Here is a 21,369-nt window from a genome sequence, read left to right on the forward strand (position 1 = left end):
ATATGTGTGAAGGAGCTAGACCTTACTCCACAGCGCTGTGGTAAGTAAGTAAGTAAGTAAGTAAGTGGTCTGGAAATGCGAGACTAGCTAAAAAGTAGTTAGACTGATTTAAGGCCAGGTCATTTAGACTTGTGATCTTCTTGACCTCTTGCCTTTTACTGGGCCTCAACTAGCATCACTGCCCACCCCCAGCCCCCCCGGACCACAAGCAGCCTTATCGCGAAGTCAGACGCAGATTGGTGTTTTCTCCCAACTCCCATTTGTCTTCGGGATCGCTTGCTTGCTGAGGGTATCAATCACTACAAGCCTTCCATTTACCTCCTAATTTACCTTTGCCTGCATTATAAGTGGCATTTCTGCTCCACACAAGTAGCCTTACGTCCGTATGTGCACTATTGAATCCTGGAGAAGGTGGATGATAAATGGCAGTAATAGCCATGCAGCTTTTCCAAGGTGATCTTACACAGCAGAACAAGTAGGTACCTAAGCAGTGGTACATTTTGTCCACACATTACCTAGCATTAGCACACCTCCTCTTTCAGCTTCTCTATGTTGTGTTCTACTTTGCGTGTCCTGAGTTGACAGCTTTCCACAGCAATCCCAAATCCTTCATCAACGTGACTGATAGTGAGAGCGCAGACTCTTTCTCCAAAAGCAAAGGTTGTAGCTCATCAATCGGAGAAACAAATGAGGTAGGGGTGGTGTTACTGAGGGCGTAACCCATCGCTGGTGTGTGAACTCTCTTGCAAATGTGTGTGTGTGTCTGTGTGAGTGCACTGTCAGAGAAATGACTAATGGCTAAGTCAGCAAGGTCTCTTCAGAGAAGCCGCTGGGCTCTAACATTCTGCCCTTCACGTTAAAGGAGCATCCTCAGAGCTCCAGTGGGATTGGATGTCTGCCTCCATTCCGGACAGGTGCAGCTACATGTCACTGATAAGATGTGACAAGAGGGAAGCTTTCAATGTTTAACCCTCCCAAATTACAAACCCATAGTTATTTAGGAATAGTTTGACATTTTGCGGAATACACTTGTTGGCTTTTTTGACAAAAGTTAGATGAGAAGATCGATCATATTTGTTCGTTAAATATCAAGCGACAGCCAGGAGACAGTTACCTTAGCTTAGCAAAGGTAAAATATCCCCCAATGTTTTTTTCACTGAAGCTTTTGTACATATGGTAGGCATATTTGTTTTAGCTAGCATTTAGCTAGCTTTTCCCCCTGCTTCCTTTATAAGCTAAGGTTAGCATGTCCTATGGCTTGTTTCAGATAGTTGAAACTGGTCAGTTTGACCTACTACAAACATATTTCTGATCAAAGTCTGTGTAGGGAGGGACGGGTCAAAAAAACTTTTTTTTACCCAGGACACCCCTGGTCATATCCCGTGTGAAACCAAAAGTCAACGGGAACTTATTTTAACTCATGTACATAAGTTAAATAAGTCTAATATATGTACGTAACTTAAGTTATGTAACAAACATACTTATTTGAACCCACTCTATGACCTTTTCCTAAGCCTAAACAAGTAGTTTTGTTTCAATTCACAACTTTAACTACAATGAGTGCCTGTCGCCGGTACATGGACGCTTATTTGAGAATATGTGTTTTGTATGATAGCATCATTTTTAGGAGACAGGGTTAAATTTGGCAAGACTATCCTGAGCCTTACTAATGAGTTAGCAGTGCCACATTAAGAAGCACAGCCTCTCAGCTCTGCTACAGGCCTGCACTGCGTTAAAGGTTAATGCTAATGCTTGGTTTTTGTATTGTAACGCTCTTCACTGAATTGTTAAAATGACCTTGTAACCGTTGAATTCTTCCAGAAAGCAAATATGTTCTGCTGGAGTGGTTTGACACAGTTTTAGCCATGTTTTTGTAGTTTAAAAAAAGTCTTAATTTACCGAGAATTCATGGCAAATTGGTCCCATTTAAGATAACCAGGAGCCTATATATCTAGTTTGACCTATGCCATAGTCAAAGTCTATCTTTGTGCTTGATAGTTAACCCATTTACTCCTAAAAGCGCCTGCTAAAAACGCCTATAAAAACCTATGTTATTCTGGGATAAATATCCTTATCTCCTGAAGGTTTTCTGAAAAAATATTAAGAATTGTCAACGTCTACCAAAATCTTAATAAGTAAGCCTCTGTTTTATTAAAACATGCTCCCTTAGCACTAACATACACATTTTTCAAAAGATTCTCAAAAACAGATGGGGTATGACGAATACCAAATGCTGCGCCACGCAGCAGCCAGCAGGAGGTTCAGAGTTGCGCAACGCAATAACCGGCGTTAGATGTAATGTTTCGGTGCGCAGCATCCGGGACAAGAGAGCAATATCAATCTTCTCTTGGCAAGAAAGCGGATAATTTCCCAGTAGACCAAATGTCAAACTATTCCTTTAAGATTGGTAACTGAGGCATGAAGAAAATGAACACTAATTTGGACAAAATCAAATAAATGTTCTCCACAGTGAGATTTTTGTACCATTTTCCCTTAAAGGATCTCCTAACATAATTGTACAATAATCTTCTCACAATATTCAGCTCTGTCTATGACAATTGAAAAGTAAAGAGTGGAAATACAATCAGCCTTGTTCCTTTAGTATTTAATATAGTTATTTTCAGGCTGTCCTCACTAGGCTAATACAGAGACAACGTTGCAAAACAATTGCTGCCTGAAGTTTTTGGTGGCATAGGGATCCTCAGGGCTAAGTTTTCACTGAAAGTAAAGACATGCCATGCTATTTGAAAATGTAAGGACTTAGAGTTGACAGGTGTTTAATGTAGGCTTTAAGCAGCAAGCTTCCCACCAAACATGCATCCATATCACATTCGCTGTAATTATAAATGTGTGTGATGTCCTGCAAGATGAAAGGTCCTACTTAAGAGTTGTGCTTCTACACAGAAAGGTATTCATGTGCTGCCGCAGTTCAAAGGTAAAGAAAATACTTGCAAAGACAACAACAGAAATCCCCCAAATGTATTCCGGTTAAATCTTGTCATAAAATCAATCAGTCAAGTCAATTAGATAATAACATGTCATCTACTTTAATTCCTGACATTCATCAACATTTAATGGGGCTTTCCCCTTCACTCCCACCCATGTTGTAAAGTCCCTTAGGTGCTCCCAAAATGCTAAAAATGAGCCAACACTTGTGGCATGATTTGTGCTCTCTCATTTGTCTTAATTACCCCAAAATGGATCGCTGTTCCACATGAAGCAATTAGCTGTACAATTCAGTCAAATTAAAGTTGCAGAAAATGTGCAGACTAAGACCTTGAGCAATAGATGTGTGAACATTTCTTTGCAGATGATGATGATGCTGTAGGCACTAATGAAATGTAAATTAATTTTCATTTTCATTAATTAAGGGAAATATCCCGACAAACTGAATGGAAACACTGAAGGGCTAAATGTCACACAGTAGAGGTTTATACTGTATGCTGCATGTGTGGGCCAGATTGAAAGTCAAATGGCCATCTTCTTTTATCCGTGCTAAGCTACACATGTTATTACAACCAGTTATCAGAGGGGAACGTGTAGATGCTTCATCCTTCTAAATGGAGATTTAAAAAATATTCAGTTTGAAATGAGTCTTTGTTATTATGGAAATTACACAAAAAGCTCAAGGAGAAAGGTAGCTGATGAAGAGCCCTGGCAGAAATTCAACATGAGATATTTACCTCTTCAAACCAGAGTTGGGAAAGGCCATGTTTCACTCGCCTCCTTGATGGGAGACGGGTCAGATTCAGCGGCGAGGAACAGCGGTGAGATGCAGAAGCAGAAGGAGCGGCAGACACAAAATTCCCCCCAGAAGTCAGTCCTACCTGCGCATGTTGAGGACTGGCGGAGAGAAGAGGCTCAGGGGATGCTCAAGCATTTTCTGAGGACACATAAAAATTAGTTTGATGGGTTCCCATTGGACAGAAGTTCTTCAGGAGGTGGTGGCTACATTTTTATTACCAACACTTAAAAAGATGCAGAAGCCCACGGGCCTCTATGTGTAACCCCCCCACCCTCTGCTTCTTTTCTTTACAGTGCCTCCTAATGACACGTATGCCTGTATGCAATTCTCTTAATAATTATCGTCAGGATAGGGGGAAGAAGCAGCGAACGAGTGATGAAATGTGGATTTCATTATGACGTGTAGTCATCAGTGTAGCTGAAGAATGCGTGTTAGCCTGTGTTGACATGGAGAAAGCCTTGTTATTACCAGAAGGGCCTTAGGCAGACATGCTGTCTGTATCCTGCGTGTTGTGTAATTGATTCTGTGGCGTTGTGATCTTTGATTTTTGCTGCGCTTTGGAAGATCTGAGAGCCTAAACACGAGCCGCGCTTGGGCGTATTTCTTGCAGGAAATCAGCTTGCTCTTGTGTACATGCAGGCGCTTTGACATTTCTTCCAGGTACGACCATCTCGTCCTAAAAAAAGATTTGTCGGCTCTGACGGTCCACAGCCATTTTGATGTGACAGTAAAGCACTTTCGCTTGCGGGTACAGAAGCGTCTGAAGCAAATATTATTTGCGTTTTAAAAGCATGAATGCGCTACAGACTTTTGTAACACCTGCTTTAAAGTAAACGGATCTGGAAACAAGTGATTACCGCCGTTGTCCAGGAGCATAATGACCGCTTTGTATTGGACATATTTTTTTATTTAAGGGTGAACGCAAAAGCGTAAAACTTCAGTATTTTCTATATGTATTTTCTGTATATTTATTCCTAAGTCTTTTTTCCTGTGTGTATTTCTTGAAAACATTGGTTTATTGATACTGGCAGTTGCTGGCCCTGATATACAGTACAGGCCAAAAGTTTGGACACACCTTCTCATTCAATGCATTTTTTTATTTATTTTCATGACTATTTACATCGTAGATTCTCACTGAAGGCATCAAAACTATGAATGAACACATATGGAATTATGTACTTAACAAAAAAGTGTGAAATAACTGAAAACATGTCTTATATTTTAGATTATTCAAAGTAGCCACCCTTTGCTTTTTTTATTAATAAGGGAAAAACTTCCACTAATTAACCCTGACAAGGCACACCTGTGAAGTGAAAACCATTTCAGGTGACTACCTCATGAAGCTCATTGAGAGAACACCAAGGGTTTGCAGAGTTATCAAAAAAAGCAAAGGGTGGCTACTTTGAGGAATCTAAAATATAAGACATGTTTTCAGTTATTTCACACTTCTTTTTTAAGTACATAATTCCATATGTGTTCATTTATAGTTTTGATGCCTTTAGTGAGAAACTACGATGTAAATAGTCATGAAAATAAAGAAACACATTGAATGAGAAGGTGTGTCCAAACTTTTGGCCTGTACTGTATGATCAATAACCTCACAGTCAACTGATACTCTGCAATTTACTACAACCAATAATATAAAAGGTCTGTTATTTGGTACTGTATCAAATTGCATGAATTGATTGTTATTGTAGCTACACCACAAAAGCTCGTCCGAGAGTGCTGTGTGTAGGGAAACCTGATGCAGTGACTGGGCCTCTTCAGAGATCTGGCAGAGAGAGATCATGTGTCCAGCCTGGATAATTGAGAGCTCATGCTCTCAATGAGAGAGCAGGCACAGGCCGAGAGAATGAGGAAACAAGTTGGGATTATTCATCCACATGGCAGGCCCCATGACTAGCACACTTGTGACCTGGCATCACATATGCCAAAGGCCCTCCAGTCAGAATACAGCCTGATGAAGTTGTGGAAACATAAAAACCAGTGAGTGTTATGTACACAGAGCCGGTAGGTTTTGGATGAAGTAAAGTCTTGCAGAGTCCAGCGTGGTTATGGGTGCAGATTAATGTTATGGACCGGCGAGGATCATTTTTGTTTCTAAAATGATTAATTAATGTGTACAACTGTTGTGGCTTCAGCTCTTGCTGCTCCCATTATGAGCTGTGGCTTTTAAAGACCGGCTCAGGTGACCTGAACAAACAGCTGGTTGACAGCCTTGTTAGGTAGCCAGAGAGACTTTAAAGGTCCAGTGTGTAACGTGTTTAGTTGTTCACCAACTTGTCCTTTTTCATGAATATTTACCATCACCATTCCAATTCCAAGGGGTTCTTATTGGCTTGAAATTTGACATTTGCGTTCGCATGAACTGGGCTAGACGCTCCATATTCATGCGCTATCTTGAAATACGTTAGCCGGTAAGGGACATACAGGACATGCTGCTCCGCCTTTCGCGTTTTCGCTGTCACATGATAAACTCACAGGTGCTGCTAACGCTGCTAATATATTTTAAATATATTATATTTAAATTTTGCTGCTAGATCATTGTTTCAACGGCAGTTTTAGTTTAAGTTTAAGTATTTGACAAAAAAAAACGTATAATAATTAGATATAGACAGGTGACAAATTAAAGGAAAACTCAATTTAAAGTGCCTTTAGTAAAGCTTTGGTTTAAATTTAGTGCAAATTTGAACTCTAGAACATTTGCAAAAGAAAATGCTAATTAATGTACGTTTCAAACCAACCAAAACCAACATTTCCACCTCCGCCAAGAGTAAAATCATATATTTAAACTTTTAGTAATATATGGCTTTTCACTCACTTATGCTTTTCTGGTATATACCCGTCTACATACTGTTTTACTTGGTCATAGTTGACAATATGAACTAAGTTTAGGGTAAGGTGGGTGTGTCTGTGACCATCCACTCTAGAGCTGTGGTTCTCAACCTGGGGGTCGGGAAACCCATGGGGTCGCGAGATCATTTCTTGGGGACGTCAGATTTTTTATTTTTTTTGTATTCTAGACTGGGAATGATTTTTACATGACTATGTGGAGTTTGGTACATTTCATGTGTTATATTCAGAGCTTCATTTGTAAATTAGGAGGTTATTAGGATAAAATAACCAGAGCAATCACCTTCTAACGGTCTTACTTTTGTAGACCAGAATTCATCATCTGAGTTTGTTATTGGAGCGTGTAAAAGTGAGTGTCCTTGCTGTGTTTCCAGACTATATGGTCATCCGGGCTTTGGCAACGGTTGGAAGAAGAAAAAAAAAAGAAATCGATAGCGCTTCTCTCTTAATCAAGAGTGCTTGGAGCTTATGGCAGAACGCCATGCGAGAAAAGCAGCAATTGACTTTGAGGTTTTAAGGAGGAAGGTGAGGCAGGGAACAGTGGAGGGAAACGGTCATCACGCACAGGTTCACGTGGTGCATCAGAGACACCCAAAGAGACCGATGGAGACCACTCATTTCTTATTGTTGACGACTGTGGAACACATTACCGACGGCAACAGCTTATGGGCCGTGGACATTTTTTATTTTTTTATTTGTAGTTACATAATCCTCCCCTCCCCCTTTATCTGACTTTGTGATTAGTCAGTGAGGGGTTGTTTAACCAGGACAGATGGCCTTTTCAATCTGTCTGCCAGGAACAAACGAGACATTGCAGGATACTGTAATGGTTGTTCCATTGTTACTTTGCTCATAATATGCTGTTTGTCCGAGAATAAAATCTGTTAGATCACGCCGTCTGAAGGGACGTGCACGCGCATCTGCATAGAATAGCCAATAGGAATGCTTACTCTCTGAAATGACATGTGATTGGCCAAAGTTTCCTGTCACAGGCTTGATTTTCTAAAGCCTGATGACAGATTAAAAGGTTGCCACTGTCGCACCAAATGCTTGCTATTTTGGGCGAATTATTGGGCGTTTGTATTATAATGTCTGTAAAGTGTCCTGAGATAACTCCTGTTATGATTTGACCCTATAAATAAAAATTTCATTGGAATTGAATTGATAATTGCAGATTTTTTGCCCAATGACGGGGAAAAAAAAACTGCCTATCCCAGCGCCAAGGCTCACCGGCATGGATTCTGCTCACTTTGGGAATATTTTTTATAATTTTGTAGATAGTTAGGCCTACGTTTAGTGTAACTTGCGGCATCAATTCTTTTAGATGGGGGTTCCCACTGACAAAAACCTTCACAGTTCCATAACCATGGCCGGATTATCCATAAGGGCACTTGGGCCAGCGGCACCAACCATTCACAAACTGTGGGGGGACACCACATGACACAAGCTTTAACAATTAATAATAATTCTCCGTAAATTGTTATATTATTCACTTGAAATTGTTGAAAGACCATACGTTACTCGTTTATGAACACTAATTTCACAATAATAATAATAAATTATAAATAAATCAATATTACAAGACCACTATCACTCCCCTCCCCAATCTGTCAGAGTTGAGTTGGTACACAGGTACGCGCCAATGTATCATTTGGTGAGGGGGTTAACAATAATCAAAAGTGGCCAGTTTAACCCCCCCAAAAATCATAATGATGAATATAAAATAGTTAGTTATAAAAAATGATAAGTGGCTGGCTTTCTTGATTCAATGTAAGCAAATAAAAACAGGCCTTTGAGCCGTATAGTGCCCAGGGGCACCACGTTGTCTTATGCTGCGTTCCAGGCAACCCGTAACTTGTGTTTTCACAACCTTCTACCAGTGAAAGTGCCCTGGAACGGCAGTCAAACCCGTAACTTACTACCCGTGAACTCGTACCAGATCGTTGTACTCCCAGTTACAGTTTTTGACGTCACACACACATAAACAACAATGGCGACACCCGTTGAGGATGTACAGACGCCGTTTATTAACAGTGATCATAGATATATACACTAGATGTAGCCTTGAGGTTCTAAACATACGTCAAAACTGCCGCCATCTTGGAACAGGGGTCCGAAGTTTAAACTTCACTTTGAAGTAGAAACTCTTAGTTCAGAAGGGTGAAGTTTCAGTTTGGACTCAGATCTGTGACCGATCATAATAAATATTCTTTGTATTAACACATTAATTAGTTTCTTTGTTTTGTAGTCGATAGTTCATCTTTTAGTTTACTTAAGTGGAAGCAGTATCAAGTGGAAGAATGAGACTATAAACCTAGGCTTACAGGCACTAGGCATTACATTTTGAACAAAGTAGATTATATTAATATCAAAAGCTTAATTTTTCTCTGGACTCGATCATAAATACATGTCTGACCTTTGGAACGAATCACAAAAACTAGAAAATCGCATTTATGACGGTGATTTTATTTCCGTTAGCCCTTTACCTACATTGACGCTGATGCATTAAAGACATTGACATATATACAATGGACCAATAGACCCCGTTGCTCTGGACGGAGACCAGCCTCCAACTGACAGAGACAACGTAAATGTGACGTGAGCAACGTGTCTGAAAGTTGTAAGTCTTCTGGTAGCTGTGACAAGAGAAATCTCAATCATTCCCAATCTTACAGAGACGGAGAGTGTAGGTATATGTAAGGAGATAACATAAGCACAGGCTAATTATTGCTAACTAACATGCTAGTTAACATTAGTGATTACACATAAACAGCTAATGTAAGTCAAAACTGCCTGCGAGCTTCTCCTGTACTATACGGTAATTCCTCTACTGTGCGACAGTAGGTCACTTGGTTATGACACAATCATTAGCTTATTTTTACAAAAACATCTGCTACAGAGCCATAACGTGAGGTACAAGGTAATGGAGCCTTTTATACGTTGTCGTGTTTCTTTAGAAATAAACAATGGACAAATAGAGTCTTTAAACGCTTCAGATGTAAAGTTATTCGCAGTCAAGTGATGTAAAAAAAAAAATGGCGGTCAGTGTAATGCTAACAAGAGGTGATCGCTTTGTAGCAACAAAATGGCGCCATCGGAGGTTCGCGTTCTGAAGCGAAGCTTACCCCCTTGATTAAAGAGGAGTGACTCCCCTGTTCCAAGATTGGTGGCTTTGTTGACGCATTCGTTCCAATGAACTGACGTAGTCAAGGCGACATCTAGTGTATATCAAGGGGGTAAGCTTCGCTTCAGAACGCGAACCTCCGATGGCGCCATTTTGTTGCTACAAAGCGATCACCTCTTGTTAGCATTACACTGACCGCCATTTTTTTTTTACGTCACTTGACTGCGAATAACTTTACATCTGAAGCGTTTAAAGACTCTAATTGTCCATTGTTTATTTATAAAGAAACACGACAATGTATAAAAGGCTCCATTACCTTGTACCTCACGTTATGGCTCCGTAGCAGACGCTTTTGTAAAAACAAGCTAACGATTGTGTCATAACCAAGTGACTTACTGTCGCACAGTAGAGGTATTACCGTATAGTACAGGAGAAGCTCGCAGGCAGTTTCGACTTACATTAGCTGTTTAGGTTTAATTACTAATGTTAACTAGCATGTTAGTTAGCAATAATTAGCCTGTGCTTATGTTATCTCCTTACATATACCTACACTCTCCGTCTCTGTAAGATTGGAAATGATTGAGATTTCTCTTGTCACAGCTACCAAAAGACTTACAACTTTCAGACACGTTGCTCACGTCACATTTACGTTGTCTCTGTCAGTTGGAGGCTGCGCAGTAAAGCAAGTGATCACCGGAAAAGTGCTTCTAATAGCCTTCACTGGTCTCCGTCCAGAGCAACGGGGTCTATTGGTCCATTGTATATATGTCAATGATATCTATGAACAGTGATAAGTAGAAATAAATAGACATAAATAGGAAACGTAAAGTAACCTAGATAGCTAACGTCAACGTTAGGTAGCCGCTAGCTAGAAGGGTTTGTGGTGACTTTGCCTGGAACGCTACCAAGTCGTGACTTGAAGTCGTAACTTACGGGCTAAAAACTGTGTCTGGAACGCAGCATTAATACGGGCCTGTCCATAACAATGTCATATATCAACTGCAGATACAATGTGAAGCTAGGAACTCAACTATTGGTCACCTATAATCCTGACTGATGGGTTGTAGGCTAATTCAGTGGCTTAATGATTTGATGAACGTCTTCTCTGAACAGTGTTAACACTGACTCAGAAAAGTTAGTTTGCTCCTATTTTATCTGTCACGTCGTATAGCCTAGCTAGCTACTGGCAATGCATTTATTGCATTCACGTTTTGTTAGCATCCAGGCTAACACTCACCTTTTAGTGTGTTATTAAATGGTCATTAGCTACTGACAGCACGGTTCACTTCAGCTTTTAGGGGGCTGTGACGTGGGACACACTACAGCGCAGCAGCAGCAGGAGGACACACACACACACACACACACTGACTGGGTGCCGACTATTAATATTCCCCTTATGTTTTGTGTGCAAAACGCCGGGCGGACCGGGACATCCAGATTCCGCAGACAGACGCTGCCGCACTTCCCCAAATTAAAATCGCCGTCAGGAGAGTGAGAGACTGGGGAGAATTGAAAGAGAAAGAGAGAGAGAGAGGGAGAGGGAGAGAGAGAGGGGGGTGTGAGGGGTTGGGGGGGGGGGGGGGACTGCAGAACATACAGGCTCTGGATGAATAACCATGGCAACAGCAGCAGCAGCAGGAGTAGTGGCGGTATAAACATTGCGAACCGCGCATCCCTCCGCAAACAGCGGATTACTCCGTACAATCCCGGAGCCGAACCCCTCTGCGGATATCTACGCTTCATCACTGCTAAGGTGAGGCGGTTTATTTTATTTTTTAATTCTACATAATGTGACACCCTCCTTCTGCTTTAGTTGGGCTGGCTGTTGTCTTTCTGCATGCGTGTGTGTGTGTGTGTGTATGTGTGTTGAACACGAGAGGAGCTCGTTGTTTTACATTACAGCCTACAGCAGAGAAAGCTGCTATACTGTAGCTGCTGGTTGGTTAGAGCGCTGTCAGGCTGAATGAGGATGGGTTTTTTATAGGAAATAGAGTCTAATGGGGGGTTTAAGCTTAACACATAGCATATCATGCTACTTTATTGCTGCATTTTTGGGTCTTTGTCCGATTATTGTAGCCTAGGCTACTGTATGGGTTACTGGGCATGTGTGCTTGTGCAAACAGACATAACAACGCACTGAGTTAAGTTAACAAAGCAGAAAGGACCGGTTTAATCAAATAGGCTGAGCCTTTCAAAATAAAGGTATTAATAGCTACAAATAATAATAATAATAATAATAATAATAATAAAGATCTGAATGAATGCAGTATTTGAATTCAGAGTGACAGCATAGTAACTATGCTGTGTGCCTGTGCAGTTTCTGCATCTTCACGGCGAGCGAGGATGTTTGTCAAAGCTGCTCCACGGTGCAGTGGCAGCCTACGGTTCACTATGGGTCTTTCACAGATGCTGTGGTCTGAAACGGTCCCCACACGCTGTCTGAAATGAACAAAGCAGAACAGGAAACAATGCAGGGTCGTCCTCACAGCGGGCTACGAAAGGAGGAGAGCAGCGGCAGCAGAACGACGACGCACGGTTGACAAGGCTGTTCACACTGTAAATGTAGCACGACTTCAGGACCCTGGCGTGACTGATGTAAACATTCGGAGCAGGAAAAACCACAAGACCATGTTTGGGTGCTAGAGTGTGTTCTTTCAAAGCTGAACTAGTGGTGATGTCCTTCATACTTTTGGACCAATTCTTTAAAGAGCACATAAATCACACACACACACACACGCACTTGGTTCGTACGCACACCAATGGACAGTGAATCAGAGTTGTGGCTACGTGGTGAGTCTGTTTTTAAATGGACCTTGAGTGCAGATTGCACGCTCCAGCAGCTCTCCAAACACTACAAAAGACTTGTGACGTAGTGGATGTAGGATTTTTTTTTTTTGCATTTAATAAAAGCTCTTTGATCATAAGAGAATCTCATGTGGAGATAGCACAGATGCCGGTCACATCCTCTCCTCTCAAAGTCCTACCCCGACTCATTTAACTTGATAACTCCACTCGGTCCCGCTTTCTTTTCTTGCCTTTGCAGGGATTTGGCTTTGTAATTTTGACAACAAAGAGCCTAATACAGAATCACGGAGGGTTTTTAGCTAATGCTAGATTATTCCCCTCACATGATTGCTGGCTCAGTGCTTTTCATCCAAAGGGCACTCTGTCCCCACATATCCAGTGTGCAGATTCCTTTCCCATAAAATAAGACATCGCGAAAAAGAAATATTGCCGCTTTGATTTGACTTATCTTAATATCCTTGAAATACTTCATAACCTGGACACAAATTCCCAGCATTGCATTATTTCCTTTCATTTCTTTGGCTCCAATGGGGTGCTCTAAGCCATTGGCCCTCTGTCACGTATCCCTTAATTTCGGTGATAGTCCTGTTTCTGTTATTGTGTTCTGCAGAGAAAGAGTTAGATGTTAATGAATGGAATACTGCCTGAGATTAATTTCCGGCCCTTTGAGCTGTGCACACATATACAGCAGCTCCAAGTCGTGGCACACAATGACTCTCAGTGTTACAATGACACCTACGCCTACGTAGCCTGCAAAAATCTGCTCATTCCACATTCAGTCACTATGAACATGTTGCCTCTTCTTCGTCCTCCCCAAATTGAGATCGGAGATGTCAGTCTGCATTGCCAACTGTGCTGACACCACCAGGTGCGGCTAAAAAGGGAGGAGGGCAGCTTAAAGGGTATCTCAGATATTTTTCAACCTATTTCCCCATGTTTGTGTGTCTAAGTGACTGATAGGAACAACAGTTTTTGAAATTGGTCCAGTATTAAGCAAGACGGTAGTAGTCGGCAGCTGCGAAACAAGCTGCAAGATGTAACGTTAATGGGCAATTACGCAACTTCAATTTATGTCCACTAAAAGTGCTTGTTTTGCCGCTGACATGGTCATATTGTTATTCTAAGTGCCGGACAACATTATGGAAAGAATCCCTACGGAGGTAGACCTTTTTGTTAAAGAGTAAGATCATTTTTGTTTAACATGAAACAGCCCCCAAATCGCTATCAGAAAACCCACCAGACTACATTTAAAAAAACTGTCATTTTACATCGTAAAACATACTTTATTCAAAGTCGACAGAAACAAAACAAATGTATCAAAAGTCATCTTTGTTCATCTTTCCACTGTTCCAACAAGTTCCACCACTGTGGGTAGGTTAAAATAAACCCTTAATTCACACATTTACATGTAAAATAAAGCTGGCACTATACACGCTAAAAGTACTGTTCATTTAAATGGAGTCTTGTGGGTTATTATCGGAGCATGTCAGTGGCGAAAAAAACAGCACTTTTAGTAGACGGTAACTGATAATGTCACTAAGACACAAAAACCTGGGAAAATAGGGTCCAGGTTGAAATATGCCAAAGTTACTCTTTAAGGACAGCCTGTAGTCTTAGTTTTTTTGTGTGGATGAATAACTGCAAACTCTAGCCCTCCAAAAAAGCCAGTGCCTGTATTAAATAATATACAGACACCAGATGGCTATTTTGTAAAGATTAGCGTTTAATGAATTGCCACAAGTAGAAAATCAGAAAGATAGTTTAGGTTTTCTATGTAACTAAATTGCTCGGCAGTCTTTCATGCCAACTTCAGTCTGAGAAAGGCACACAGCTCAGAAACAAGCTAGTTATAGCGTTAAGGACATAGATAAAGACTTAAAGTTGATTTAAAGTCCTTTTAAATGATTTCAATACTGGTTGATTTGGTGTCCCCCGTACTGGTGGAATTGTTAAAAGACAATTCTGGTGCAAAAGAAACCTAGGGTTTAATAACATATGTGTACCGAGTCGAACGTTCTCTGGGACATGTTTTCATGCTAATCGAATGCGTCTCTAGCTTTAAACAAGCTACAGCAAGCTGGTGGTTAGCTGCTAACGCTAGCTTTCAGGGCAGAGGGTAAATCACTATTTCTATACCACTAACAAGGCTCAAAATAGCACCACACTTCAACGGTAGCATAATGAGGGTCCCTACATGTTTCCGAAGCATTGAGAACTTTGTAAGTGTACAGACAGTTTATTAAAAAGATAGAAGACACTCATTATGCTACCATTGAAGTGTGGTGCTATTTTGAGCCTTGTAATTGGTATGAAATAGCGGTTTACCCTCTGCCCCAAAAGCTAGCATTAGCAGCTAACCACTGGTTTGCGGTAGCTTGTTTAAAGCTTGGGACACATTCGATTAGCATGAAAACAAATCCCAGAGAACGTTTGACTCGGTACACATATGTTATTAACCCCTAGGTTCATTTTGCGCCGGAATTGTCCTTTAACTGTGGTTTAATACTACAGGTTCCATAAGTCTGGGTGCAGCAGACACTTGTTGAGCAGCTAGTTTGCTTTAAGCACATAGAAAAGAACCTGATTTATCTGTTTACAGTGCAGTCAAACAAATGCATGTTGTAGATAAGTGAAGGGGAAATCGATGCAGCATAGTATTGCGATATTTTCCGTGTCAATACTGTGTCGACACACGGACGCCAAGTATCGATCTTTCATTATTATATGTGAGATGAACGAACCAGAGACATTTCTATTGAAGACAAAACAGATGTTGACAAAGTTTGGCTTTGGGGGACATAATTTGAAGTTGGAAAAAGGTTAACAAATTGCAATATATTGCAATATGTGTAAAATCGCAAAAATATCATATCTTGACATAAGTATCGTGATAATATCGTATCGTGGGGCCTCTGGTGATTCCAACCATTACTTTATAGAAAGGTATTACAAAATGTAAACACATTGAAAGGCTACTGTTAAAACAACATCAGTCATAAATAGTATCAAAAATAGGTTTTGATTTAATGAAAATCTTAGGAGTTATAACTTTAAAAAGCAGGAAACAAAAAAAACTGTTTAATTCTATTTTCTGCTGATTTATGCAAATTGTGCGTTTATTTCAAGGGAATTCTTTTAAAAACTTATTATTAATTCAGTACAACTTACTAGACACTCTCGCCATTTGCCATTTAATTGATTAAATAGTTATCTCCAGGAAATTTCCTTGAAAATGATTAGTAAATGATCTTGAAATAATGTAATGTAAAGTGTTAGTACTCTATACTTTACACCAACACAAAGGCATACATTCTGTTTCAAAGCCCTGTAAAATCCAGGTGGGGAAATACAGGATCCTGGTTGAAATAGCCTAAAAATAGGCCTGCTGGTATCAGCCTAAAAAAGGTTTCTATCTGTAAGGTGCTGCTGGGATAAGGCTGCCAATATTCTCTTTCTTTTTCAACAAATCTAATGAAAAGACCAAAAAACAACCAAAAATGTATCATTCAACAAGTAGGCTATTGTCAGAGTAGCCCTAAGCCTTCATAAAACACCAAGACATTTGGTAAAATAAAATTTACAAACTGTACATCTTTAGAAGGCAAAGATTAGCTAAGGGCTGAGTGCCACAGGGAGGTCTTACACAGATACTAATAACACATTGTTAATAGTGTAAGCCTTTTCATTGGATTTGTTCACGATATGAAAATCGGAGTAACCCCACATTGCCCATTAAAGACATTGGCGTATGCTGCAGTCAATAAGGCTGTTCTCATAAACCGTACATATAGCTACGAAAATAAACAAACTGTAATTCATATGTATTCCATGTACAGTATTTCTTGCTGTATGCAGCGCAGTGACTGCTGCTGTACCAGACCGCTCCGGTCTGTGTAGGGAGGAGATTGGGTCGGATAGGTGGGTCATAAAACACAGGGCTTTCGAGCCGGGAAAAACACAAGACTTTCACCCAGGAAACGCATGTTCGTGTCCCGAGAGTTCTACTTAAGGGGGCCACAATCTTTTTTCTAATCTTAACTAGTCGTTTTGGTGCCTCGCCGCATTACGGTCACCTTTTGGCAGCTAAACTCAACTGCAACGGCCCCTGAGAGTACCTTCACCTTGCGGTGCCCTGTACCTGGCTCACAGTCACTTTTTCTCGGCTAAATTTAATCGTAACGACTCAACTTAATTGTCATGCAGGATATCATACAAATTGGTGAGCGTTGGTTTTTGTACGATATCACACGAACCCGTTCATGACAATGCATTGAGTTGATGAGCTGTATCATCATCATCATCATCATCATCGTCATCAAGGGAAACAGTGCTACGTAGATGTATGACAGCTGTATGCCTTTGAAGCCGTCAGAGTGCGACTCCCTGATTTGATGAACTTATTGATGCGTATATAGTCTGCATGCTCCAGCCATATACTGTAGATTGTTTTGGTGGGAAATAAAGCATATTAAGTCCTAAGTCCCTGGACTGTGAGCTTCTATTTAGTACACTGTGTTCATTTTACTCCCTACTGTCTAGCAAACACATTCCTGGAGCAGTGAGCAGCTCCTGTTTTAAACCTCTGAGACAGCAGATAACAGATAACTAGGATGTTGGCTTACAACTCAGTGAATTAGGGAAGCAGTGAAGCATCTTGGGCTAGTCTAATCAACGCTAAAGAAATCACAAGCTGTACAAACTCCAGTGTCTCGCAGTCTCATGCCAAATTGCCAATAATTGACTCACGTCATTATGATGACCGCCGTCATCTGTGGTCAACCTGAAGACTACTACACACCGAGCCGGTAATTGGCCCTCGGACCTCTGGTGAGGTCGGTGACTCGAGTCTGTTCGGTGTGTTCCATGCCATCGTCCGTCTTCATTTTGGCCGATTTGACATGTAAAATCGGCGGTTTGACATGTAAAATCGGCGGGGCGGGCACTGCCGGCAGTCGGACTCAAATGTCCCATCTGATTGCTAGAGTGCTAACCCGGAAATGGGGAGCGGAATGAGCGTGACTATAGTCTCTCAAAATCTGACGAAAATCTTTCAAACTGACCTTTGTCGATCTGAAATGAAGACAGATTCAGCAACTGCACGGCCTATTTCTCGCTTAAAATGTTTTCAGAAACCCGTTTCGGTGAACCATTTTAGTACAATATGAGATCGTATTCTGAACAAGCCGCCATGACAGTCTGTCTTTGAATCAGCTGCCAGTTTTCATTTTTGGGCAACAATACAGATTAGCGCCCCCTGCTGTTATGGAGATGTATTACGTCTCGTTGCTTTGGTGTGTTCCGAGGCACATTTTTTGACCAACTCGGGGAGACTAATCAGTCCAACTGCCTTTTCTGCCGAGGGTCGGCCGTCTGGTCGGTGTGTCTGGGCCTTGACACGCACAAAGCTTACGGAGCTCCAAGTGTTGCTAGTGTGTCAATGTGGCACGACATGCCGAGTCAGCAAGAGGCAAAAAAACCAGCCATTTCTTGTCTCTTTGGGCCATTTGTAGCAGTGTAGTGTACTACATTAGAGAAGGTCACGATTTGTCTCGGCACTGCCTGCAATGCTTGCTTGCTTTACATGGACATGGTCACATTTTTAATTATCCTCTACACTGCTGGCTTTGTAAGGCAGATGTTCAGGTTTTACTGAAGATTTACTGGCCCTTCTTTCTCTTCACTTGGCAAGATACGTATAGTCTCTTATTAGCATAAGAGAGGGGGAGGAGGATGTTTTACTGCCAACTGAGACACCTTGGACGCAGCCTATTTGCACAAATTACATTCTGGTGTTGGTAAGGAAGGGACAGGGGAATACATTTTTCAACCAACTACGGGGCTCTCAAGTTTTGAACAGAGTTCAGAGTGAGACTTTGGTGGCAGGGGTTTGGGTGGGGACGGGGGTCTGATCTGATAAATGACACATACATTCGTACAAATAAAATGTTTAAGATTTTAGCATTTTAAGCATTTCTTTGTGTGTGTGTGTGTGTGTGTGTGCGTGCGTGCAGGGGCGTAGCTCAAAATTCTGGGCCCTGTAGAAAGGCATTTTCTATGGGCCCCTCCCTGCATCCACAGCTATTAATTCTAGCATAAATGGGTATCTTTATAAAAATATAAAACTGTCAGAGTAGCCCTGCAGCCAATTCAACATGCAGCTATAATAATAATAATAATAATAATAATAATAATAGGCACAAAAGCTACCCAGTGTTTCCTCTATGTTGATTTCTGCCGCCACAGTAACAGAAATAGGGCAGACGCACAACAGGGTTTCCGCGATGTACATGTAGTATATAAAGTCAGAATTACACAACTCTACAGAGCCGTGTGCTCTACTGAACTCAAGCAAACTGTCATCCGCTCTCTCTCCCCTCAACTGGAACAGTGACAGGACGTCATCACTCGCCAAGTCATGGCAACCAGATAAACAACAGGGCGAGTACACCGTTCTCTTAATACATCCATGGAGTACACTTGTCACTCAATCTCAGGCAAAGTCACAAACAGCGACGAAAGCCAAGAACTCGAAACCGCACTCACTCAGCTGGTGCGTGGCAGGGCCTTCTGAACTCTGGGGAACTCACTTGATTCCTCTACCTGTTTCACGGTTTAAAAAATAGCGGCGCAACTTGGTGGGCCTTATTCTGGTCATTTCTCTGCGTGAGAAATACAAGGTGTGGCGTGTGAGCGTGTGAACGGGTTGAAATGCGTGTGTCACACACAAGGTGTGAGACTTGAGAGGTATGCAACTATTGGGGCTCATGTTAGCTTAATTAGCTAGCTAGCTACATGCCAGGGTAGGAATTTGGTGGTACTCAATGGATATCTGTATGCTGGAGTTAACTGTAATTAGCAGTAGCTTTTGCATTTTAGTCACAGCAAATTAACGTCTCGCAATACCCCAGTGTCTGACCTTTGGTGAAATAAAACCAGCCTGTCTAGATCAATATTCACTCCTTAAAGAAAGTGGACTGAAACTGCATCATGTTTTTTCAGGCAGCTAATGTCTGGTGCACACAAGAGGATTTAAATTTTTTTTTTACACTGATTTAAAAAAAATGTGGGAGACCACAGATATAACGTAAGGTTTAACAGATTGCTAATATTTTAATCGTAATAGTGCACACACCAGACGATTCAGTCAAGTCTCAGGACCACACCCAATTATCCTAAATTATTTCAGAGTGCCGATTCCAGGGACTTGGGATCTCACAAAAACTTGCAGGATCATATGTGACTTCAGAAGAAAAGAAAAAAAACATGGAGGTGGACTGTCGTCCTCAGATGGTTGCTCGTCTCCCGAGCCAGGTGGACAGAAGAAGAGGAGGCTCTTCGTCTGTCCACCTGGCTCGGGAGACAATAGAAAATCAATCAATACAATCATTTTTAAAGCTAGCTAATATTGCTAATGGCAACAGTGCAAACAGAGAATTAGTTAGCTTCATGGTTAGCACACTCACTTGGGCGACCTGGAGGGCCGTGCTCATTGGCTGTAAAGTTAACTGCCCCGAACGGTATTTAATAAGCGGGATAATGTAGCGAGCTGGTCATTATTGCAAATTGAACCCCTACAGACTGATTCCATGTCCGGGTTCTAATTCGCAATGATGACCGGCTTGCTCTACATTATCATCCTTTATAAATGAACTTCTTTCTTTTAATGGTTCTGTAAGTTCTATATGTTGGCAGCCATGTTTCTGTTCTACACAAGTAAGCAACATTCAGTCGGTGATGCTTACCCGATCAGCTGACTCTCATTGACTATTGCGTGTTTTTGCTCAATAATCCATCGCTGTTCCTTTCACACTGTAGGATTTCAAGTCAGAAATCGGGGGAAGGCTCCGATTCAGTCTGTAACATTAAAATTATGTCTGTCAGATAATCAGTTCAGACCAGCCTCAAATCATGAACTGTCTGGAGGGGCGAATCGGACCCAAAATCTAGCCAGATACCCTCTGGGGACAGCATTAGCTAAGGACTGGGCGTAATGCACAAGTGAAGATTCACTTGTGTGTAGAGGTGTGAATCTTCACTGATCTCCCGATTTGATTTGATTATGATTATCAGGTCAGCGATTCGATTCGATATCTCAATGCCTCACAATGCGTCACTATGCATCACGATGGGTCAAATCAATTTTTCTATTAAAGCCATGAAGGATATTTAATTCACAGCTTTTCAAGCTTCAAAAACCAAACATTCTGCAGTGCTCTAATACTAAATAAATTGGATACATAAAACTACAGCACTGAGCACATGGCACTTCCTGAATGTGCAAAACATAACAGAATATGTAAACAGAAAGGTTGTTAGGCCTACATTAAATTGTGAACAGGAATAATCGATTATGAGCCTGCCGATTATCGATGCAGCATCGTCCATGTCCACGATTCGATGCATCGATTATTTGATTCATTTCAACACCTCTACTGGTGTGTGCACCTTCTTTTCTAGTTATGACTCTCCATGTCCTTCTTTACAACGCTTACAGGAACACTACCCACATGCAGCACACATGCAAGGATTATGTTCCAAAGCATTCAATGAGGGGTTATTTGAGACACTTTACTGTAAACAGTGTCAGGGTTTTATCTCCTTTTGTTTGGTTGCAGCTCAATTTACTGTCTCGGCTTCAACTGCACTTTCTGTGAATGCTGCAGAATATATGTATAAGCCCACATCTACGTTTAATGGTTAGAGGATTTAAAGTCAAATTAAATGGTTGGCGTTTGGACTAACACTGATGGAAAACACTGCTCACGTGGATGTGGAATGAGCTTCAGCTAGCCTGGGATATGTTGATTAGGGCTGGGCAATATATCAATATTATATCGATATC

At 41.2% G+C, this 21,369-nt stretch overlaps 2 protein-coding genes across 2 annotated transcripts in view; one reads left to right on the forward strand and one right to left on the reverse strand.

The window, feature by feature from the left end:
• The window catches only part of col9a1c (collagen, type IX, alpha 1c), a 39,990-nt gene extending 33,740 nt beyond the window's left edge, over positions 1–6,250 (reverse strand). The window contains exons 1-2 of the mRNA XM_028598275.1: positions 6,227–6,250; positions 3,684–3,883 (exon numbers count right to left, since the gene is read on the reverse strand). Of these exons, the coding sequence (XP_028454076.1) occupies positions 3,684–3,712 (29 nt within the window). The 5' untranslated portion in view covers positions 3,713–3,883; positions 6,227–6,250. The remainder of the gene's footprint in view (positions 1–3,683; positions 3,884–6,226) is intronic.
• Positions 6,251–11,345: 5,095 nt separating this feature from the next.
• Positions 11,346–21,369, forward strand: part of fam135b (family with sequence similarity 135 member B) — a 65,228-nt gene continuing 55,204 nt past the window's right edge. The window contains exon 1 of the mRNA XM_028598274.1: positions 11,346–11,475. The gene's annotated coding sequence lies outside the window, so the exon portion shown is untranslated. The remainder of the gene's footprint in view (positions 11,476–21,369) is intronic.

This window comes from Perca flavescens, chromosome 14 (assembly GCF_004354835.1).
Source record: "Perca flavescens isolate YP-PL-M2 chromosome 14, PFLA_1.0, whole genome shotgun sequence".
In the NCBI taxonomy this organism is placed as follows: domain Eukaryota; kingdom Metazoa; phylum Chordata; class Actinopteri; order Perciformes; family Percidae; genus Perca; species Perca flavescens.